Source organism: Tauraco erythrolophus, chromosome 10 (assembly GCF_009769465.1).
Source record: "Tauraco erythrolophus isolate bTauEry1 chromosome 10, bTauEry1.pri, whole genome shotgun sequence".
Lineage (NCBI taxonomy): Eukaryota > Metazoa > Chordata > Aves > Musophagiformes > Musophagidae > Tauraco > Tauraco erythrolophus.
In genome coordinates this window covers 23,505,119-23,530,437 of record NC_141474.1, presented here as the reverse complement: position 1 = coordinate 23,530,437, position 25,319 = coordinate 23,505,119, and the positions used below count along the sequence as shown (strand labels likewise).

General features: G+C 42.3%; 1 protein-coding gene across 1 annotated transcript in view; it reads right to left on the bottom strand.

Moving 5' to 3' along the window:
* Positions 1 to 18,153, bottom strand: part of PTPRF (protein tyrosine phosphatase receptor type F) — a 254,792-nt gene extending 236,639 nt beyond the window's left edge. Inside the window, 1 exon segment of the mRNA XM_086617772.1 lies at positions 18,069 to 18,153. Coding sequence (XP_086473898.1) covers positions 18,069 to 18,153 — 85 coding nt within the window.
* Between the last annotated feature and the right edge of the window lie 7,166 nt (positions 18,154 to 25,319).

Genomic DNA, 25,319 nt, shown 5'->3' with positions numbered 1-25,319 from the left:
AAGAGGACTTGCTTATAAAAATAATTTATAATTCAAAAACTATTGCAGGGACAAAGCATAACTCCCTAAAGAACTTAAAAAATGTTAAATCACAAGAAGTAAAGGAGGAGGAGGGAAGTGAAGAGGGGAGACCAGCATGTCTCCAGCTCCTCTTGGAACTCAAAAATGCAAACATTTCTCACATACCTGTAAGGTAATCCATCCGCAAACATGTTGAGAAAAGGTATTTCAATTTCCCCAGGCAGATACACCTTTTCCCTCCCTTTCATCCCTTTTGCAGCTTAAAAACTTGGTGCTTACAGCCCAGTCTCGATCTCTCCATATTTTTTAGCAAGTCTCAGAAGAGAAAGCAGCTCTTCATTGCTTTTCCAAGGATTTGTAATACACACCTCAGCATTAACATTCACATGGTGGCACACATTAGAATCAGCTTGGAACTCTCAGTAGTCTGCAAAGTTGTGGTTTTTTTGTCCCTTTAGTAAATGCTCTCATACCATAACTGGTGTGTCACCATCTTCTGCGTTTAGGTTACATCGCATCATTTTCCTTTAAAATCTACTCTCTCTAGATTTGCTCCCCTTTCACAATTAGGGGCATCTCCATGCCTTCTGGAATTCAAACATCCAAGCAACCAAAAACTGCTTTAACCATGAGACTTTTTCCTCCCAGAGTCCCATGTCCCATTCCTTACGCTCTGTCCAGCTTCCTCAGCAGGAAAAACTGGGAATTCACACTACCAGTGCCCTTCCACACACACAGATCATTCATTTCCAAAGCCCTTCTGTCTCATGCACTGAATGAGTATTATACACAAAAAGGAGCTGCTATCGCATACTTAGAGTTCTCCAATCACTCAAAAACACAATAAAGCTTGAAATAAACGTTTGTTTCCTGTTTTGACTGTAGCTATTTTACACACATACCCAGGCTATATATTCTACATCATTAAAAATAACTTTCTGTACTCATAATACTTCCTGCCTCTAGCTATAATCCAAAACCACAAGTCGATGTGCTGACTATTTCAGACCCAATAAAAGCTTTCCTCTGGCTTCTGAGCCCTTCCACCTGCTTTCAAACCTCTCTGCAAGGAATGGATGTCTTGGCACTGATGCATCTGGTCCCTTCATCTCACGGGGAAAAAAAAATCCCAACCATGTACAGTCCTGGAACTTCACTCCTTGTACAAATGTTGTGTCTTGGGAGAAATTTTGTTTCTTATTCACTATCTAAGAAGAAGCGATTTCTTTTTCTAGTAACACATTGAGGTGCAGCGGATGCTAAAAGGCGGCAGCATAAATGATTTTAAGCGTGTGTGTATGCGTGCAGGCTGACCTCCTGGTACACAGCCTAATGAAGATCAGACATCACCAAGCACCATGCAAAAATAACTTCAAACCTGGAGTGTACACTTAGTGAAACGTTCAAGTGACTTCAAAGACCTCTATCAAAACAGAAAAGAGCTGCATGAAAATTCTGAGCCTTCGAATCTATTAAGCATTTCCAGACACAGGAGGACGAGGTATCAAGGTTTGTTCAGCTGCCCTCACCACATTGTTCTCAAGAAAAGAGAGTTAGTTAGCTTGGTCAGTCGGCACACAGTCGGCACAGGTTCCTTCCATCAGCTCAGTGACTGAACACAGTGCATCAATCTAAACTGATATTTTTTATCGCATTTGTAAAAACACTGTTTTAACTTGGTGAAAATCAACATGTTACACTTCTGAGGGGCACCAGCACCAAACGGATCAGATTGCATTTTCCCCAACACGCACAACTGCACTTTCGTCCTGGACATGGCAGAGCCGGGAGAGGGACGGTGCAGCTCCCACCACGCGGCAGCACGGATATCCCCGTGCAGGCTTTGCCTTCTGCACCATGGCCATGCACCAACCGCAGAGGTGGAAGCCCCGTCCCCACGCCGGTGTCCTGGCCGGAGGCACTGGCGGTGCATGGCGCGGTTGGATGAGGGCTGTCCGGGATGACAGAGCTCGGCGGAGGGGAGCAGCGAACACATACGCAGGCTGGTAAATGGGATTCATTAATCAGGCTCCAACTGCTTCACTTCACTAGACGGGAGCTCTTTATAGACACTGCCTCATTTATTTATTTTTTAAATGCCTAGATTAGTTTAGTGTGAAGCTGTTGAGAGACACAATTTGTCTGAGCAGATGATCTATAGATCATTGAGTGAACGCTAGCCAGGCTCTCGTAGCCCACAGAAGAAACCCATTGTGCACTCCCCCATGGCTGCAGAGCAGGAAAGATGACCTTTCTTCCTAAAATTTAGCTACTTGCATGTCATCCCTGGCAGCACGGAGGTCGAAGAGTTGGCACCTCTTGAAACATGCTCAGCCCTGACTGCGGGCGGAGCGGCAGCATCTGATTATAGAGAGCAGGGTGCTCAAATCAGAGGGAAATCAGCAATGATAACTAACCTGGCATTCAGCTGGGGACAGGCGTTTCTTACTACAAACAGCATTTTCTGCTCTCATCTGTGAATATATGCATATTTAAAAAATAAATTATCTTTCATTCAGATTGGTTACTAGAATATCTCTCTCCACTGAAGTAGATTTGTTCCTATGGTTGTATCTACTGCTATTCTGGGACTTGGTATTGTCTTCCCACTATTGCTGAAGAAAATGTTCAGCAGCTAATTGCACAGTCAAGTCCTTTCACATAATTTTCACTTTGACAAGAGTAATTAAAAAAGCTGAACGGCTCAAGAACCAATTGATTAGGTCTGCAAGCAAAGCTCTGTTTGGGCAATCCTGAGATGCACGTGCACAGAACAGCAAGCTTTCAGAAAACCCAATTAGGAACGCCTCCCTCAATGTTTATGATTTAGTGTCAGATTCTTGCAAGATCTCTTTTTCTCCCCGTTCCTATCATGTGTTATATTCATATATGAACTATGCATATACCATGCCTGCAAGAATGAGGAAAATTAACCTTCTAGGACAAGTTAAAGAACATTTTCTTTTCAACTTCTATATTCGCACACCAAATAGTCCATGTTTGCAAACAGACTCCAACACCTCCCATCATAGGAATAGAACTACAGAAAGCTATTTTATCATTAAATTTGAAAGACTATGAATGATGACAACTTCTGAATTTTCGCCACTTCGAATACCTGCACACAGAAAAGACGTTTCGACAAGTAACCCTGTCTGCAGACACGCTCTCTCTAATATGGTGCTGAATCACCTGTCTGCTCACCTTAAAATTGCTCCGAGTCCTCTATAACAGGACTTCTTAAATCATTACATTTCAAACTACATAATTGAAATTACAAAGTAAAGGGCTCCAAAATTACTATAGATGTACCAAAATAATGAGCCTATGAACAGTAATGAAATGGAAACTCTTGCAAACCTGAGGTTACAAACTTAGAGATGCTCCCTATAATTTTTTAATAAAGCTAATAATTCTACCTTAAAAAGAGAAGTTGAAAGGGTTTTCTTTAAACCACTTCCTTCTCAGTCAGTTTTGGTCAGTTACTGACTACATATTTGAAAAATTGTCATGAAATCTGCAAGGTTTAAAGTTAATGGAAACTTGGAGCAACAACAAATGAGAAACTCCCCCCCCCCCCACCCCGCATGAAGGAGAGCGGGTCAAACACCAGACGTGTCCTAGTGCCACCTGATGAGCAAGAAGGTGCTGGTGCTTTTCAAAGCCAACAGCTCCGGTCTCTGTGTAAGTATGGGGTACCAGGCACAGATTAGAGGACAGGTTCATGGCAGAGGAGACCAACACACATGAATAAAAATTTAAATAAAGCCATAGTACCATCTGCAAGAGCTAGGCACACACATGCCTGTTTGCAGAGAGGGTTCGGACAATGGAAATCTAGTGCCAGCAGCTCGGACTCGGGTCCCGCTCTCTGCAGCAACATCCTACACCACTGCTCCAGGCAGAATGGCAGCCCAGGGACCCAAAACCAGTTTCTTTGGTACATTAAGCCAAAGGTTGCCCTAACCTTCCAGTGCACATTAAATGTCAAATCTTTTGAGGAAAGTCAAAGAGGTAAAGAGAATTGTGTCTTTGTATAAGTAGATACGCTGAAACAAGCCATAGGAAGGCTTAACACATTCACAAATGTGGTAATTTAGATGACAAATGTAACAAATTAAACCCAACTTGTTAGCTAATAGAATATTTAATTATGTACTATGAATGATCACTTAAAGATTTGAGAATTTAACCAATTATTTTCAGAAAGTGTGAAACGTTCCTGAGCAAGAGGGTTTTTTTAACATCTCAGCACTGTCCCCCCATATCTCCTTTCACCTTGTTTATAGCTCTATTCAGTAATAGTTTTTACTTGTTTCCTTGATGTCTTAATTTCCTGCAATAATACATCTGCCATGAATAATTAAGCAACGCATTTGCTGCTCGCTGAAAGCTGAACAAGTGCTATAAATCAGTTCTGGGACCCTCTGCCAGCACAGACACCATCAGCGATCTGCTAATGTTGGCGTTTCTCTTTGCAGGTGAGAAGAACAGAGCACAGAAACACCTGAGGAGCTGCTGGGGCATTTCAGGAGAGCGCTTGTCTGCATCATCTCTAAAGCAGCAGGACTGCAAAGCCCACTTCTGGCACTTCACTGGTGAGGGACAGAAAACTTAACGAGTAAATGTGAAGAACACAGTACATTTATTTCCTGCTTTCTCACTTCATCGGTGTTCCCTCTGATTTCCCCACTCCATAGGGAGGAGGAGAGCTGAAGAAGAAGATAGCCTAAGCGTGCATCATTCCATTCTCAGCACCAAAACGATGGGGTGTCGTGGGTTCTTTGCTGTATATTCACGTTTTCTCCTGTTGCCTGTTGTTCAACACATCACACAGGCTATAGGATGCTGGCAAAGTGCTGAAGGATCATCTGTAGTCAGGCCCATTACACCCTCTGAAGGTTTATCTTGCTGATTCACATTCGCCCTCAGACACCCAGGCATGCTGCATTTCTCACTTTTTTGTATATGAAGACTGATAGAAGATAAGAACAAACTACAAAAACAACAGCGATAACACTTTCCTACAACAATTCCACCCACATGCATATCAGGGCAGAGGAACAATAAAACAACTTTCCATTACCAGAACACCATCACCTTTTAATTGGAACGAGGTTTACAGTGCAATCGCTTTAAAGAAAGCTCAGCTGCAGAGCATGTGAGCCTCTCCAGCTTGGCAGAGCAGGTACATTAGAAAACTAATCAAGCCCAGGTATCCAGCCAGGCCTAGGAAATGTCAAGGTGGCCATTAGGATTCCACATGTCTTAATTTGAAAATCTCCCCAACTCACTAGAAAGTGCAAAGGCTCAGAAGTTTTTTTTTTTGCAGTTCAAAATGCAGAACAGTTCATCATTCAATTTCTCTACAAAACACCCTCATGCAGAAACAAACCATGTAATGTTCCTGGTTTTAATTCTGTTTACAAAAGATTGTACATATTTTAAAAACGTAACGCTTAGCAGCTGTGCTGCCAGGCTGCAGAGTTTGCATATATAGCTGTGATATTACCATACTCTATTATTCGTAACAGGCAACAGACTTCATTCTCGGTCTTGTGAAAAATAATTGCAGTTTGAAGCCAAAGTCTGACTGCACAAAACACCCCAACATAATGGCCAGAGTTTCCAGAATTCTGGAACTCGTGTAATAGCCTGCATCTTGATTTAAATCAATTCATTAAAAAGACACATTTCCTCTGACCTGTTTTTGAGAAGGCTTTCCAGGAAGTACACGGCTTATATGAAACCCAGGAAACAAAAAGCTTAGGCGGGCAAATAGCTTTTTCTTATCCAAGACAAATGTGCAATGAATTATGCACCATCATTTAACATGAAGCATGAGGCACTCCCATCCCATACAGTCTTGGGACTCCACTCACCAGACAGAAGTCCATGAGTTGATGTATAGTTGAATAACTACTGGAAGGAGAAGGGAAAAAAACCTTACACATCCTCCTTTCTGCTCCAGCTGACGAAAGTATTCTGCACACACACACTTTTAATACATTGCCCCTTTCATACACACAAACAGGCATTAAGACGGATTTTAGTCAGAATGTCTTACAAGACCCACAGCATCCTTCGAAATTGTCCCCCAATGCATTTTTTGCTGCCAGAAGCCATTTGGATGCACCCCGTGAGGTGCTGGTCAGTGCTGCTCTAGATAGCAGACAGCATCACTCCCCTGGAGCGGTCAGTCAGGCAGATGCTCCAGGACCCTGCAGCCTGCACTGCTGCAGTATGTGCACAACCACATCAACTTCATTAGAGGTATCTGACGATCACTGCAGAAGAGCAGAGACATTTGGTGCTGTGGCAGAGACAGGCTTTTGTGCATCACAGCAGCAACCACCATCCACGCATCAAAACTTCCTGCCTTGGTGTGGCAGCTGCCTGTCCAGCAAAGAGCTCCTGAGATCGTGAAAGTTCAGGCACCCACCTCTGCAAATACGTGTAGTGTGGTGAAGTTTCAGGGCAGACAACTACCTACACATAAATACACTACATGTACAGAGAGAAAAAAACAAAACCAAAAAACCAAACGAGAACTACCTGTTACAATTTGCAGAGCTGAATTAACCGTATGGCTTCAGAAGATGAACCACACATTGTACAGGCAGCTGAAAGACCTTTAGTCAATGCACAGATGTGGGCAAAAAGATAGCAAGCCTATGAGGGTTCACGAGGAAACTACATATAGAGGATGTTTCTAAGTCTTGTTTTGTTAATGGCATAGCCTCCCCTCCATTATCCCCATCAGCTCCTTTTCACGACAGCTAGAAAGTAGACAAAGGCACTGAGGAGGACTAAGGGCCTGGAAAACGCTTTCACACCAAGTTGCAAAGTCAGATGGAAGAGAGTGATTGTCACTTGAGAGGAAGATGAAAAGGGCAGGATAAAAATACCAGAGAATCAGGCAACCTAGAGAAGAGAAACTCGGAGCCTGTACCTTCCTGGTTCACAAATGAAGACAAAGAAACATTCAATTTAAGAAATGACACTGGCAATTCAAAACCTGTATGAGGGAACACTTTCTGTTTGTATATGAGATTCCAGAAATTCCTCTGGAAATTCAATTCAGTGCTCAACAATCCTTCATGTCAGCTCTCAGTGCCCGACCTGAAATTCCCAGCTGCAGTTCAAGCACATTATTTCTTCTCCCAGCACTAAGATGGGGAGGACTGACTTCTCTTCAATTAGTCCCTCCGTTCTGGCAGTGGGATGCTCAAGATGAGACGTCATTTCATTGGACGCTTTATCAATGTCAGCAGAGTAGGAAGACTATGTAATGTGTCTTCAAGATGGTACTGCTCATTTCTGCATATCACTGATGTTTGCCCCTCTCCTGTACGGTTTCTCATCCATTAGCACTGCAAGACCTTTTCTGCATAGCAGATGTCTAGGCAGTTGCCTCTCATTGTGTATTTATGTAGCTGATTACTCCTATCTTCAAACATCTATCCACATTTCTCCTTATTGACATGCATCCTTTCAGACAGTTTCTCCAATTTGTAAAGATCATTTTGAATTCTAATGGTGTCCTCCAACATGCTTGCAGCTCTTCCCAGCTTGTTGTTGCCTGCAAATTTAATAAGCATGTTCTCTATTCTATCAGAGAGATCATTACTGCAAATGCTGAATGCTACCAAACTGCCAAATACCCACCCTATGAGCAGATGTTTCACAAGAAAAAGTCTCATGAGGGAGCACTGAAAGCTTTACTAAAGATAAATGACAGCTACTGCTTCTCCATTCACAAAGCCTGTTATCCTGGCATTAAAGGAAATTAGATTGATCTGGCCTTGACAAATCTACATTGAGTATTATTCCTTTGCCCATGTGAATATAACAATATTTAGAGTTGTTGCAATTAATAATGCTTTACACAAGCAATAACAGAAGTTCAGCTTCTTACACCAATATCTAGGTTTACGTATGAAATGGGAACTAATTTAGGTGGCATAAGAAAAGGCAAAATCATGGGATCTTTCTTTTTACACCTCCCTAAAACGCATACTGTTTGTTGGCCATCATCAGAGGTTTATGTTGGGGCAATTCTGGGCTAAATGGACCTTGAGTTTAATGCAGTCCAGCAATGATTATATCACAAACTAATTCCTAGTCTCTTCTGCAATTTGACATAAACCTGGAAAACACCATGTGGTATACTGCATATTACCCTTTATATGTTCAGCAGAGTTTCTGAAATTCCTCAAAATTGCACAGGAAACTATTCTCACACAACATACTACAGCTTAAAGACAATGCCAAAAATTTTAGCTAAATTTGCCTCAAGAAAAAAAAAGCTTCATCTGCAACAGAAAGCTGCATGTCTAATTGAAAAGACGTTGAGCAGTACATAGATGTTGACTGAACAATACATATTCTCACGGATTCTTAACGTGTAAAAACCTCCCAAAACATACTCTGCTCCTAGAATAAAGGCACACAACTCTGCAATTTGAGAAAAAAAACCCAAAACTTAGGCAGCTAATATGTTAAATGTTTCAATGCATTTAACTAAGGAAGACTCAAGGTCCAACAGGTGTTGTCAAGAAAGACAACTCCAAACCCTTGTGGCCTACAGGACAACCAGGGCGCAACTTCAACAAAGAAAACCCTCTATTTACACAACTGCCTCAAGAAACAGACAAACGCACTAGAACACAAACTCCACAGTGTCAACGTGAATTAATTCTCTCTGCCCACGTTACAGGCTATGTGCTGTAAGATGTGGAGGACCGCCTCTGCTGTGCACCTCTCAGTCTTTGAAAGGCTGAGAACAGAGCAGCTCTGCCTACGTTCACTGAATGAATATATGGGCAATTTAGTTACGCACAAGCTCACACAGCATCCTTTACTCACACGCACTCAATGATTTAGCATGAAATCCCCTTTATATTATTAAGCAGCTATTTTCCTATGGGTCACTCCCTTCCACAAATCAATTTCCATTTTCTTTTGACTGCTGAAGCACATCTGTAGTCATGTCAAATATGCGCACAGACATTTTAGACTTGAGACCTATGAATAACACCAACTTGTTTTACAGGGTACAAAAGTAATTTTTGTACTCTGTTTTTAAGAGCATTCAAAGACGATTTTTGCAGAAAGATCTAAAAAACATATGTCTAACTCATAAAATACAGCCCCCCAACTTGAACTTTGGCTGAAGACCAAGCAGGGCACATTTCAGTCATGAAACAAACTCATAAAAAGCTGAAATCAACAGCTTATAACTAAAGAACTTTGTGTAACCCTTGATAAACTGTGTGTAATGGAGCATAAAAAAGTATGTTGGAAGTCTATATACAGCGTGTATAAATGACAAGTCAACAGCCAGGACCATTACCTGGTACATCAAACAGGAGCAAAGGGAGCCTTTCCAGCTCCTGGACTACTCTCATCATCCTGCCGAGAGCCATACTAACCTCTTTGTAGTCAGCATGCCAAGAACAAGAACGCTGTGCCAGGACAAGGCATTCCAGTCCTTTACATGGGAAAACACAAGTATTTTCTCTCTTTTCCTCTTCAGATTTTACTGGTTCCCCTGCTAGCATACCCCCTCAATTTATTAAATGCCCTAGAAATCAAATGTGGTGAATGTATGAGATTAAGTTCACTTCTCTAAGGGTTTTCTTGCATCCTGAAACCACTGACGGCTTCTGTTTGATGCTAAATAGGATTAAAATACATAGTCATCTTCATCATATCAGTATTTTAACTGGTTTTGGCATTTCACAAGATTTTCACCACTCATCATTCGGTTCTTCTAATGAATCTTTCCTTTCTCAAACCAATGCATGGCAACTCTCACACTTACCTCAAAAGAGAGAACTTCAGTTTCAAGCTCGAAAACCAAGGACGCGTGATTTCCACCTTACATACAGCCCCGCAACGAAAGCAAGAGCTTGGCAATACTCTCGCATCTCCCACCTGCACAAGCCACCAACTGGGTTTGACAAGCGGGTGAAAACGAACCATCCTACCTGCCAGGCACAGTTGTGCTAATGCCAAGACTCAAAACGGTTCTTGCAAACGGAGTTTTTCAGGGTCAAAAGACCTACACGAGTAAAGCTGCTGAATATTTCCTGGCTTCTTTAAAACCCCTTTTTCAAAACAATCTTTAACAGAAGTAACACAACAGTTGCACTAACAGTTGAAGTGAATTTGGCTAAAAACAGCTCCAAAGAAGACGTGTTCTTCTCTGGTATCAAAGTACAGAGGCTCAAGAGTCAATGTCATCTCCTCCCTGCATGGCAATTAACTTGCAAGGGCTTCCATCACCTTTGAGGTGAACCAACAAAGTCATCACATGTAGACAGAGGTTTTTAATTAAAAAGATACAAGAAAAGCAGCAAAAGCAAGCAAGAATAATTCCTGGAGTGCAATCTTCCTTTTAAATCTGCAGTATTAACCAGTGCCAATAGTGTACTGATTATGGTCCTTTCTATGAGACCACGGCTACTTCCAGAGAACCCAGTATCGGCTTGAGTACGCTAATCACACGTAGCAGAGACAAACCAAGTCCAAGTCTCTTCTTGACAAGCTGCCTTTATCCAGAGCATCAGCTCAGAATGGTCACCCTTGGTGCCACGAACCTCTGTTGGAAAACAGCAGCACTTCCATTTGCTTTAGGTTTTGATCAGGTACTATCTACACGTCTCAATCCAATTTTATAAAATACATTCCTGAAGTGGTATTGTTAATTACAGGGGGAACTGGATGAAAATAGTGAGTAATACATGCAATGAAGGGCCATCTGAAAAGTACAGCAGGACTGCAAGTTCATTCCAGCCTGCACGACCTAAAATGGAATACATTCTGTAAGTATTTATTTTTAATACCATTGTGAGTGGCCCATATTGTGAAGGCTTAATGTTATGATGCATCACAGAAAGCCCAAACGTAACTGACATTCAGGGCAAGGTCTGGCATTGCAGGCTGCAATTCATATATAAATGTAACGCCATCATCCACTATAAAACCTGCTTTGGTTTAATTCATTAACCATATGTCAGTAAAGTGTGCAAGGCGAAACACGTTTCTATGACTTAAAACTTTCAGTAAGCACCCTACAGTGTTTTCACACCAACAAAATAAATGAGATTTGTCTTTGGCATAGACAAAGCAACGGTTCTCAGAAGGGGCTAAATACAACACAATTAAAAGTACACCTCTGCTTTTTGGCTACTGATACATAAAGATAGACATCTTACCAGAGAAAAAGCATCCATGAACAGATGCTTTCGGGTTTTTTTCCTTTTTAAACCAAACATGTTCACCATCAAAAAAGATTGATTAACATTTTGAGCAAACAAATTTCATACTCTTGGTTGTTCACAAAAATGAGCTTGATCATCTTATACTACAGTACCATTCTGAAGCACCAACATAATGAACAGATAATCAAAGAAACAGAAAAAGCGTCCCTATTACCACTTCATTGCTTTTCACAACTGCACAGCTAAAACACTGAAAGCTCCACTAGATCTCATACTTTTCCCCCATCTGACATCAGTACTCCCAGTAGCAAGCAGTAGCACAACAAACCATATTATTTTATCAGTTTCCTGCCACTCCCTTCCATCTGCAAAGAATATTACCATCACTACTATAGGATATTTTAAATATCTCCTTAAAATACTCAGAGTACCCTTTGCAAATAGTCACAGCTGATTAACATCTGAGAATAAATGCAACTAATTTGCAGCTAGATTTGGAAAGTAAAGGGTAAGCTTTACCAAGATTGGTAGACAGCTAGGAACAGCAAGGGAAGATTACCTGTATGGAATTACTCAGGACTGGAAGAGCTGGGATCCAGCAAAATGCATTTTAATGTACTTAAAGGCAGATACTCATGAGTAAAAACCCAAGTCACACTAATGAAATGGGAGTCTGCATCCTGGGAATCAGAGGTCCAGAAAGGGACTGAAAGGTCATTGTGGAGGACCACATCCCAGCTCAATGCTATGGGAAAAAGAGCTAAAGTGACTTTGTACTGCGGCAAGATATGGCCACTTCCTCTTCTTGGTCCTTTTCCCTTGACTTTAGAAAATATATTGAACAGTCTGGAAGATTTGCGAAGAACTAAAAAAAATGTTTCTGATTAGAAAAATCAAGACCAACCCATTTTTCTACAACAAAAAGTACAAACTTTCAGCTTGTCTAACTCCTACCCTCTCTCTAACTTGCTTCTTCAGGAGATTGCATTAAATAGCAGGAGTCTCCAGCTGACACAGGCTACAACATCCACTGTCTGAATCAAAAAAAAAATGCATAAACGAAGCTTGAAATAAATACAGATTCATAGAAGTAATGATTACTTGCCATTTTTACAGATCACATAGGAGACGGGTAAATTCTCCACCATTTAGTCTTCAAATCGTGATTTGATGGCCTCCTAAGGCTACGTGCTAGCTCACCCACAGCTGTTGAAAGTAGATGCAGAAATTACTAGCTGAAATTATACAGCCTGTGCTGTGCAGGTCAGAGTAGAAGACTACACTGATCTGATTTCTGGACTTAAAAATCTATGAATCTACACTGAAGGTAAAACTTTAAGCAAGTAGTTTTACAGTTTTTCTGTATCACCAAGCCAATAAGCACACTCTCTCTCAAAGAACATGTATTAAATATATCAGCCTCTCAACATTTGCCGCTGTGCCGGATAACTTACATGGACTCTCAAACACTAGAAGTCCCTTGTGGAGACAAGAGATTAACTCTGGCTACGCAGCTGAGCCCGAATGATGCGAACGGCTGTGATGTGAGACTGTTAGCCCTGCAGAGCAGCGGGCAGTGGTTAAACACAGAGCCACCGTGTAGAGGCAAAAGTCAGAGCGTAGGCTGTGGTCTTCATGCAAACCACTGGCCCCAGAACACCCCTGATGAGTGACAACATGCTCAGAGCTGCCTGAGAGCAAAACCCAGAGTGAGCTTGTCCAAAGTAACACCACCGTCTCTCTGGGCTCAGGAGCCACCTCTCACTGAAGGCTAGAAGACAACACCAGGAAGGGATCACTATATATTTAGAATTATATGCCATTCTTGCATCCTCCATAGGTCGTTGTACCGACTGTTGCTGGATAGGGGTTTAGGGCCAGGTGGACCTTTGACCTAGCGGCTGATGTTGACTGATGCGTGATCTTGGCTTTAACAATAAAAAAAAAAAACCACAAAACACAACAGACAAATGACAATGCTGTGACCTGTTGTAGGTAGCTACCCAAACCAACCCACACGGCTCCTGCAAAAGCTGGAGCTGAAAGGGGCACGGCTATAAACGCAGAAAAAGATCTGTTGTCTATAAGTACTATTTGCTCTCACAGCATCCTTCCTTACCCTGATGTCTACAACACTCAGTTACAAGCAGGCAGCGTTTAGATATTTCAAGGAAAAGCGCGGAATCCATTTATACCTAAATATATATACGATGAGTAAGGACACCAAAAATAAAGCTGCACAATAACTGTGGTTAATATTTCAACCTGTCCCTTAATGATGCAACCCCAATGCCTCAGGCAGGGGTTTTCCTAAACAATATTTTACATGTTCTTTTCACTGATGGAATTTGTCAAGCTAGTCAAGGCAGAATTGGAGAAAATTAGTATTTACCTGTGCTGCAATACCTGGATCCGATCGTACCAATTACACATAATCACTACGTGCAGTGTTTGGGGACAGGCATGCAAACAAGAAACCGGTAAGCAGACATAGATGCCAGGCAGCAGTGGAGAAGCCTCAGGTCCAGCTTTTGGGATGGGACCATGCTGCTCTGCAGCACAGCTGTTTTCCAGGGCACAACAGCCAGTCTGTCCCACAGGGTGGCCCAGAGCAGATGGGTTTGGAGCTGAGCTGCTGTTGAGGCGTCACTCATGAGGTTATGAAGCAAAGACAGTAGAGCTGAATCGGGGAGTCAAAGCCTGCCAACACTAGTGCTGGGTCCCAGGAACACAAAACAGTTAACGGTAGACAGCAGAGCTGAGGCACAAGGGGAACCAGGTGCCATAAAAATGTTCCAGCGCTCTTCTGTCCAAAAACTCCAGACAGCACTTCAGGTGAAATGCAAAATCCCTGGGAAAACAGAGCCCACCTGGAGCTGCGTGTCTAGAAAGGCCATCAGTACTCTTCCATTTCTCAACCTTCACAAATATCAACATCTCACCTTCCTATTTTCATTTTCAGTGTGCCTCCTGAACCCTATTAGCACTCAAGAAACATTCTTGATGGAAAAAATACATTTGTATGACGTATATACTTTTCCAATACAAAGTAACTCTCTCTTACAAGGGGCAGGGCAGCCTTGAGACACTTCAGACTTGGGGACTTGGCTCACCGCAGGCAGTGAGAGCCAGAGACCTGCCATCACCAGCCCCAGCTCACTGCTGGAAGCTTCCTCCATGCCCTCAAACAAAAGCCAAGTTTGCTCTCTCTCTAGAAAGCAAAAGGTGCAAATAATTTGTTTACCACGTATCACTTCACTGGTAGTTGGCCTAATACTGCCGTAGTTCTTTCCTTCTACAAGGTCATTTCTGAAGTGGTTTTCTTCCTTAAGCCCTTTTAAATTCTGCGCAAGACAAACCAAGAAACATTTCAGTTAGAAAAGACTTTGGATGGGTCACCTAGTCTCCTCCTTCGGCTAATGGAAGCTGTGCCCAGGACGTAAAAAACAAAAGCCTAATTTTTAAAAAAACAAGCCAACAATGAAACACATTTCTGATGACAGTATTGATTTCTTCCTGTTTTCTCTGCATTTTGTTTTGAGAGGGGATTTTTTGTGGTTTTTTATTTTATTATAGTAAATGACATATTTCCAAAAGCTGCAAAAGAGCATCTTTTAGCTGACAATTGAACCGAACATTAAATGAAATCTGCAAAGCCATTTTTCCTATGCACAATCAAAAGCTGACAGACAGGGAAGCACAGAGTGGGGGAAAAAAAAAACAAAAACGACCCAAACCAAACAACCCACAAGCAAGCTGAAGGAGAAAGTGTAAAACAGTCATCCTGAATCAGCTCCAAGCTGCTCTAATGGAATTAGGGTCACCCTGACAGAGACACACTCAGATCACAGAGAAAATTTAATAATTTCTTACTGCAGTCTGTAAAAGCTGGGGAGGATTTGAAAGTGCTTTCTGCCAAATTAGCACTTCTGTATCCACCACTCGCCCGCACGTGGCCCTTCCTGCTCTCCTTCTCCCCCCAGCGCCCCACCAGAGCGGCCGGGAAACCACTGCTCCTGTCCCGCTGGCAGGGAGGCACCCGGAGAGCCCCTCTTTTTCTGCCACGCTGCCACACGTCTAACCTTTGAATGCCCCTTCCATTCCTCAGCGCTGACGTTACCCACAGCTCCTGCGAACTTGATTCCGGGAGAGGCATCGCAGCGTATGCCCGGCGCTAATTCTGCTAGGTGATACGTATTCAATCTGGTTTATCCCAGGCATTAACGTCGAGCTAACTGCCAGCTGCCTAATTGTCAGGAAGCTACAGCAGCAATGCTGAAATGTGTTGTGACAATGGCAGCTCCAAGGCACAGGCGGGGATGTGAGGGAAGCCCAGTCACGAGCCACGCAACAACCTGCTGCCTGGGACGCAGCGCAGCCCATCACAGCCCTCCATCCTCACTGTTCCTACAAAAAGAGATTTTGAAGACTGACTCTAGGAATTCAAACACAGGGACGACTCTGCTCCCACTACCACGTTGCTTTTACTTGGGGAAATGCAGGAGTGCTTTGCAGATATGGGGCCTACCCATCCCTCCACTGCCTCCAAGCAGTGCTGCAATGGGGAAAAGGAAGAAACACAGTAAAATCTCAGGAACAGCCATACTACATCAGGAATCCATGTAAATAAACTGTCTTTGACTGTGGCCAACAGGATGCTTAGGGGACCGAAAAAACTGAAGGTGCACGTAGTGCTCCTTTCAGAGCATCCCTCTCTAGTTGTTGCAGTAAGCTCCAGTGTGCATGTATTATCATACCTTCTCCTTGCCTTTCACTTCCCTCCTGAACCAGGACTCCTCAATGCATATTCACCACTGTGTCTTGCCCATCTATGAATTATGCAGGATTTAGGGATGATTTTTTTCCCCCTGCAGAGGTGCAGAGCAGTCCCTTTCACACAGCTCCCCGCCACTGAGAGTTGGTGGCCAGATTCAGTGCGGTAAGATAAGAGAAAAGCTGTAAGATCCTAAAATATACAGAGCCCACTAAAATACACACCTTCCATCCTAGGAAACCCTCAGTGAATTCCTGGTGGCTGTGGCAGTTAAAAAGTCATTGTCCTCCAGATCTGCATTCCAGATTAGGAAAAAGTAATTCAGAGTCAGCCTGTGCCAGAGAAAGGCATATCTACAGATAGCTTGCTTCTCAACACAGAAGCATTCCACACCACATCTGAGACATCAATATTTGGATCTGGGCCTGTGAAATGAGGTCAATTTTGTTAAATTTAAGCATGTGGAAATATTCCACCAAATCAGCAAACCATGCCTACTGTAAGTTATCCTCAGGCCAAGAACTGTCCTAGGACACCTCAAGCTTCACCAGCTTCAGCGCATCTGATGGAGTGATGCTTCTCTCCTTTGCCTGGGCCAGGATAAAGATAATGAACCTCAGGGAATTTTTATACACCTCAGAACATTAAACATATACTTATCTGTGCCAGACTCCAAAATGGGCTACAATGTGTAGACACAAAGTGATCTGAATAAGCATCTTGCAGCAGCAGCACCAGCAGCCAGGGAAGAAAGCTGAGGAAGGAGACAGCTGCTGCCTCCGGTTTCACTGGGCAGCTCAGACTCACACAGATCACATGCTAAAGCACTGTCTGTGTAAGTCATCCCTAGTGATGACACAATTTGTGTCTTTCTTCACATCTCCCCTTCACTCTTCTCTCCAGCTTCTCTACATTTACTCCTTCCCATTCAGTCAAGAACTTTTGGAACCCCCAGTCTTTTTTCTCCATTCGGCCAGGCTTCTACCAGTATGTATCAAGATCTTCTTCAACTTTCACAAAGTTACATCTTAATTATAAGCCTGGTGACTAAAGCTGGAGTGAGAAGCAGATGGCTGGTGGCAGCTCAGAAGGTGCATCACAGTCACCTCTCTACTCCTGCTTAAGCATCCCAGGAGCCCTGGGTGCTTTCAAAGGCACAGAGAATTCACAACTGCCAGAGTCTGCGACAAATGTGCAAACATTTGGACACTGAAAAACTGGATACTGGCAAAAAAAGAGGGAAGGGGGGCTGCACAAATACTTGAGGGTAGCCTAGCAAATACACACAAGTTATGAAAACCAAGACTATACAAAGAACCCACAAGGTTTCCTGCACTCTGAATAACTCATTCAATGGGAAATTCCTACTCTAAGGTATTTTCAGTAGTCCACCATCAGCCAAGCTTCTCTCCTCCTGTCTGTCCACAACAGCATTTTGTGCACAGCTTTCTCCTTGGCCTGGATGGGGCCAATCAAAGCCAGTCACAGTGGCACTGTAAGACTATCAGGACAACAGGCATGGACACAACAGCTTAAAGCACAACCACAGGGAAACATTTTACTCCAGTTGTGCTGAAATACAGGTGTAGGAGAGCTATACTGGAAGGTAAAAACTCACACCCTCTCCCCAACAGCTCTCAATCACCTGCTGACTCAGGAGAGATGTCTCAGTACTGCACAAATTACAAGAGCTAGTAAAAGAACAAGGAAAACAACGTAACAGGGATTACTGCAACCCAAATACTTCTCTCTTCCTCCACTCCCTATTTTCTTTACTCATCTGCACGTTAGAAATCAAATTGTCAGGTTTTGATCTTGCAGCTACTACAGAATCTCTTCCTGCACTTGAATAAATTTTGTCAGCCTTTTTAGTTCTACTTGTGCCCCTTCACACACATACTATTTATCTGCATTGCACACATTGGAAAATAAGAGATTTGGAAGGGGTTATCCCTTAGTCCTCAGTGTTCCCGGTACATACCGAGAAGGTTTAATATTTGTTGAAAGAAATTTCTGCAAGCTTTCAAAAACCGAATGTTACTTACTGTCCGCTCCTGCTAAAGGCAGCATCAAACAGCAGAGGATGGCTGCTGGCACAGTGAGTACTGGGATGCAGAAGTTAGGCACCATATTCCAAAGTGGAGCAAATCCTCTTCAGTCTTGAGGCAAGCAGTCAGTACATCCAGTGTTATAGACACAGACTTACTCCTGCAAACCAAGAGAGAAAGACAACAAAAATTAGCAAATATGACACACAGATTAGCTGCAATATGCCAAACTACATTGCAAAGATATAGTTACAGATACTTTTAAAGTGAACTCTAACTTTCTTTCCTGCTTGAGCAGCATAGCTCCACACTGATGTCCCCAAATCCAACAACGTGTTTTCAAGGGTCATGAGGCATACACACATGCCCATCTTCAAGCTTATCTTCAGGCCCAATCTCTATTATAGCCTATTAATACATTCTTATTCACAACAATAAGTTGTTCTTATTCACAACAAATAGTTCTGAGGTTGCATGTTACAAGAAAAAGCTCGTGCAACTCTTCCTCATCCATCTGCCCAGGAGAGACACGCTTGATTGCACACATAGGGCAGTTTGCGGTCAACTACATGTTAAGTGTAGCTTGGCCCATCCAGCTGGGCTGGTGAACACCAGACAAGTCTTGACAGGTCCAAGCAGGAGAAATGGAAGGCAAACTTAATCAGCTGTCAGTTCACAGGGCTACCAGTAGAAGATCATTAAGAAAAGTGTCTATAAAGAGAAGCTTTATCCAAAGCAACCAGCAAAGCTTCAATCTCCCAAAACAGAGGAGGACTGCCTAAAAGGATTGAGGACTGGATATTCCTTCTCCAAAATGAAGCAAATTATCTTGGAAATTGGCTTAACTTGAGCATCTGCTTGCATACAGAAATACAGAAAATTCCTTGAAACTCAACCAAAAAAGGCAGGTGTTTAAAAAGAACGCAATTTCTGTATATTTAGCTTATCTTTTCATGAGAATACACTCGTTTTACTTTCAGGTGAAAGTCCAAGGTTTGCGTGTTAAGATAGATTTTAAAGGAGCTAGCAAGCCCCCTTCCCTCAAAGGGACAATGCTCAGCAGGGACAGGGGCTCACTCTTTCAGTGCTGGGCATCTCAACACAAGCTCAAAGGTCATTCAAAAGTTGATAAGATTCAACTTCACTAAGCTACAAGAGTTACCAAAAGTTGGGAACACAGCATTAATAGCAAAAAAATGCTGGCAGATGTCAGCCCGAGATTCCGCAGGCTAGAGGGTGAAGGACTTGAGACTTGAAGGTTTCCAGAGACTTCAATAGTGCCTTAGTGAAAAGGGGTATCCAGTTACGTATAACTTAAGTAACAGGATTCTGGACCCCATGAGTATCCTTGAAACAAAGGATCTGCAAGTGCACAGACTGTACGTGGCATGACCCAACACTCTTCATGTTGGCAGATGTTTCAAAAACATGTTAAAGACTGCTCTAACAAAGTATTTTTGCACTTTGCTGCCTTTTCAAAAGAGGAAGTGTCTTTTTTTTTTTTTGAAAACCACTGAGCTTTTGATGGAGGTATCACATGTTACAAACATGTTTACATCTGACAAACACAGAATTCAAAGAACGTCAGCAATGACAGTGCTGGGGGACAATTGCAAGAAATCTCAAGAGAATCTACCTAGGCAAATATTTACATCACATTGTACTAACAAACAGTAGATCATGATTCTTCTCCATTCTGTTACTGTATTTGCACAGTAAATCTTTTCACACGTTATAGTATCACACAATACAGAGAAATCTTTATTTATGCAATGTCTTCTACAGCCAAGACATCTGAAAATACTTTACAAAATAACCTAGTTCTAACCTGGATGCAGGGAGAATACTGATCATCTCATCCTGCTTTTATTATCTCAATGAGAAAGCATAAATCTAAGTAAGCTCAGCAGCAAGATTTTGAATACTGCAAAAGAGGCTCTCCATACCAGCCACACATTCAGTTCTCTTTCTTGCTCTCCAGCCTCCACATCCTCATTTGTCTCTTGCCAAAGAATTACTAAAAAGCACCATTAATATGTCTTACACCGCAGAGACAGATACAGATAGTTGTATCTTTATAGCTGCATAAGCGCTATTCCAATGGGAAACTCCGTTCCATCCCCAAGCAGTTTGACCAGTGTTAGCCAGCTCTCCAGATATGGCCCACACGGGAACGGGAAGAAGTGCCTGGATTAAGAGTGAAGATTATGTCTCTAAATTCTGCATGCACGGTGCTAATTTGCGCAGCCTGGAGAAGTGAACCCACTGAAGCACGCTTTAAGCAGCATTACATCTGGCTCAACAGCAGTCAGAATCTTAAGAGGCTACTCTTCTTGGGCAGAAAAAAAACAGCATCAAGGTTTGAAATTACTGTGTCAAAGCTAACGATGTGTGTCAAATTCTCTCAGATTAGGACAGAGAACAAGTTTTACAGGTGATGCTGAAAACATCTTAGGTATGTATTGGACCACACTGGGGATGAACAGCTTTCAGAGAGCTTTTCCTCTTTCATTCACTTCCATTAACAACAAAAGTGCCTGATCTAATGGTGTATCTTGAGTGCAGATTGCTCAGAAGTCATGTGAATGGCACCTCCACAGCCCTCATTCAGGAGTAACTCTCAGGAACACAAAAACCTCAGCTAAAGAATAGCTCTGTCTCTCAATTTCTCTCTTCTTTCAGCAACTGTGATCAAGCTTCTCTCCAGTTTCAAGCTTGACAGATTTATAACTTTCCTCTCAAGCCCATGAGATACATACAACGTGCATCATGCAAAACTGATGAATTGTCAGTTACCCTACCAGATGCTTTATAGACTTGATCTTTTTGCAACTGTTTAGTACTCTATAATAATTTACCATCTGGTAGAAAAGCCAGGTTTTCTTACGCAAGACTACTGTCTGTCCCTCTAAAGTTAATCGAGCACCTTTGGCTCTTAACAGGATCAAACTTCGCCACTTCTTTTTTCCATGGTTGCTCTGCCTATCGAAAAGTTGTCTGAATTCAATATTTAAAGCCCTTTAAATTGGAACGGTTTAAAATTTTATAAATCTCAGTAGCTGTCATTCTCTTTTGAAACTGAAAATATGAAAAAGTCTCTCCCAGTGGTTCACCTCTCCCATTTTTAGAGGTGAGGTGCTCTCCCCAATAAGACAATCCAATATTCAAAGCAAGGTGACAGAGTGTTACCTGAAGCTCAGTTAACCCTTAGAAGGCCAGTGTTACTCCAACAGTTTTGAACAGCCATCTTGAACCAATGCTAAAGGCTTCATTTTCTGGGGCAGAAAGGCAGCCTAAGACAGAAAGTAGCTATAAACCAAATAATGTTGGTAGATTTTGGTAACGAGCTAAAGAAATACATAGCATTGCTTCAGGAAAATCGAGTCCAACAGCAACCAACCAACTAATGCTCTTAAGACTCTTAGTGCGTATTTTGCCCCAACAACCTCATGCTTCTTCAGGCTGCTCTCTCTTGCATCTGGAATTATCTCCTGTGCACCTGATGACCTCAAGTCCCTTCACTTGACAGCCTCCTTTAATCTCACTGCTTTGGCTAGCATCTTACAGCTAATATTGCATTTGGGAGCCCAGAAACTGTAGAAGAAGGTTTGTCAAAAATACACATACGTTCTCATTGCCACTTCTGCATCTGGTCCTGGCAGTATTATAAACTCTAGACCATGTAACCCAAAAGGAGGCTGAAGCTAAGCGCTCCAGATGGCTTTGTAAAAACAGCTTTGAATTTAGCAAGCGGAACTCCTGCCTCTGCTCCAAACTCAATGTTAGAACTACCGACTGTTAGTTTGGCAGAAAACTAGAAAGCGGGAAAGCACAAGAAAAAAAAAAATAGCAAACTTCATTTAAATATAGCTAATTTTGCCCTGGAGCAGGTAGATGGAAAAAGAGGCGGTCTTGAGAACATTTTTGAAACTACATGGTTTGATTCGTTCAGACAAGCAGAAAAAGCTGGACTCATTTAAAACAGTGCCAAGAATACCAACAGCTCATATGGTACCAGGAAATTCTGGCAATAAGTATGTCCCACAGGAGACAGCAAAGAGATTAGAAAAAGCAGTCAACTTTAAAGAGTCAAGAGGAATTTCAAACCAGCACTGAATAGCTCATGTCCTCTATGAACTCTTCTGGAAGCTAAACTGAACTGAAGCAAATGCCACGTGGGTCACTAGCCATCAACAGCATGGAGAAAAGTGTCTCCAAAGTAAGCCTGCCCATTCCAAACCAGGGACAAAAATATTGCACTAAAATCACCTTTTAAGTTTAAGCTACTTTGCAACCCAAAGTATCTAACAAGTCAGCACAAAAACATTCCCTCCAGGAACCCCTGTACGTCCACAGAACTGCCAGGTTCAGTTGTGTGTGTGACTACTGACACTGCATTTGCTGTGAAACATGGTTAAGAAACTCTCTAGAAACTTACAGGGCCGGAAGGTAAGCCCAGTGCAGAAGCAATGTCCTTACCTGACCTGGAGACATAATAGTATCTTTTCATAAAGGAACCTGAAACAATCGTGTTTGCTTTTCAAGATGGAAACTTCTTAAGTGTTCTCAGTGTGAGCCCAAGGATGCAGGTTAGAAGATACCAACTGGACACCACCCACATGACAGTAAAAAGAACGGACTGAAACCCCATCAGCTTCTCCCAACTTTATCACGTGTGCAACACATAATGAAACCCAATTTTCCTTCTGGACGCTTACCCACAACTTGTATTTTGGAGCATCACACAAACGATGGCAATCAAGACCTGACTGAGCAAGGAGGGGGCACATGCCACACAGGCAGCTATTTCTTCTATTGCGAATGAAAACAGCAATTGTCTGCAGCTCAACTGCTTTGTTCTGCGTATAACACCTCATCTGTGCTCTGAAGGAGGAAGAGGAAAACCATGACACACCATATAATTCAAGATCATCATATTGCACACATTAAAAGTTGCAGAAGCACAGTTACACGCAAGTTAATGACTTTTGAGTGTTTCACTTCACTACATCAGTATTCCTTTAGCATAGATTTCTTTGTGCTTTTCTGCGAGAAATACAATATAAAGAGACTTGGAGAGTACAGCAATATGGCCAAAAAAGACAAAATGAGTCTCATTTCACTCCGAACTCCCACATGCAGGGAATGTATTAGAGAGATTCAGTGGGGAGACGTATGAAGATGGCAATGTTAGCATAGATTTAAAGAAGAACTTCATATGAACTTGCAATGCAGTAAAAAGGCCAAAAGCTAAAGTGACTGCTACATGAGCAAAGGCACCACCTCCAGGATCCAGGTGTGAGCAGACCTAGAGCATCAGTTTGAAGACTCTCAAACCATCTGGAGAGAAGAGATGAGCAAAGCAATTCAAGATAGGAAGGATAAAAATCTCTGTCAAGTCACAAGCGCCAGACAGACCGGCTAAGCAAGATGGGGATTTGATAACCATCTGTAAGTACGTGAAGGATACAAACACCAAGAAAGGAGTGGAGGAGTATAATTAGCCACAGGCATATAACTATGAGTAATGGAATGAGACAGAGCAAAAGAAAGTGTATGTTCAATATTCTCAGTAAACTCTCCAAAAAACAAAACAAAACAAAAAAAGAGAACAGAACCCAGCAGGAATATGTTTTATCATCTGTTAGGATGGAAATTAAAAACAGGGTAGAAAAAAAAACCAAAAAGAAATACCCCAAAATACCCCATAATCGAAGCAAAAAAAAGAAAAAAAAAAATAAACACCAAAGGAAAAAAAAAAACCACAACACAATAAACACAGAGGCAGATCGGTATGGGGAAATACATACAACAGCAAAAATGACTCAGAAGTACTTCAGAAAGATTCTCGTTATTTTGGCAAAGCATTACAAAAACAAGTGTGAAGACTTTAGCGACAAGTTGGCCCAGCTACAGATCTCTGTGGTCCTGAACACACAGTCGCAACTTGACCCAAGGAGAGGAGCAGAGGGAAACAGAAGCTTTTAAGCAGGACGCAAGCAGAGCTGGGATACTCCTGTCAGCCTTATTGGCTACATTTGCTTCTAAAGATATTAATTTCTGAAGGTGTCATTGCCTGGAGACAATCCTAGATAAAAAGGAGGATTTTTTTTCCACTGGAACAAGGATTGTGAAGGGCCCTGTTAAATAACTACAGCGATAAGTCAAAACGTCCACTTAAAATATAGATCAGCCTTGAGCCTCCCAAGCCCGGCCATCATTCACCGTGAGCACTAAATACAGATCGCTGTAGATCACCCTGCCCAGGTGCACAGGCTCTGCATGCCTGCCTGCAAAGTCTCCCTAAAAGAAGTAAACTACTGCATATCGCCCTTTCAACAGAGGTCTTCCACATTTACAGAAAAGGCCCAGCAGTGCAACCAGATTCACGGATAAAAGATCCAGGGCAGTAGAAAATTCTACAAAAATCAAAAAGAAATTCAGCTATTCATTAGCTATCAGCAAATTCCGCTAATGTGGAGGGACATGCTCATGTGTCAGCCACTTCCACAAATCAAGAATTCCTGTGCTTTTTGTACAAATTACTACACACGTGACAATATATCCTTAACAGAAATGACCATGCCATTACAGGCTTGCATTCAGCACCACAGAAAACAGTGTAAAGATTAAAATCACAAGGTACCAAGTTCGCTTCTCTAAACCCTCTCAACGTCTTGGCATCAAGTTCCGTATATCCAGGATGTAGAACCGAAGGTTTTAAGCCAAGGAGAAGGAGAGCTGAGAAACACGGTTCTTCTGGGCTTGCTGCTGACAACACACCGCAGCTGACTGCTATTTACTGTACAGCTGTGGCACTGTTATTCCTGCATCTGGCTCCAGCAATGCCAAACACACTGGTCCTGCATCTCTCAGACAGACAGAACGGGCAAAGCAGAGTAAATATAAGATCCACTGAGCACAAAGCTAGTTTTAACCAAAACAGTAAGAAGGCAAACGATCGATCAGATGAGGGATAATCCATCCTTTCTTCCCTTCAAGGATTTTTTGCATGGTGTCTACCGGCTTAAGATCAAACTAAATCCCAAATCAACTGTAATTCAAACTAAATCAGTTTCTTATTTGTAAGAATCCCTTTGCTCTATCCACATGCCTATTCAGCTTCATCAGTGGCCTCAGTGTAGAGATTTTTTTTGGAGACTTCCTGGATGTAAGCCTGTTCTGCGGCAGCTTCCTGGGCATTTCAAGCAACCACTAGAACAGTCTTCCTTTGCAGAATCCATGAAG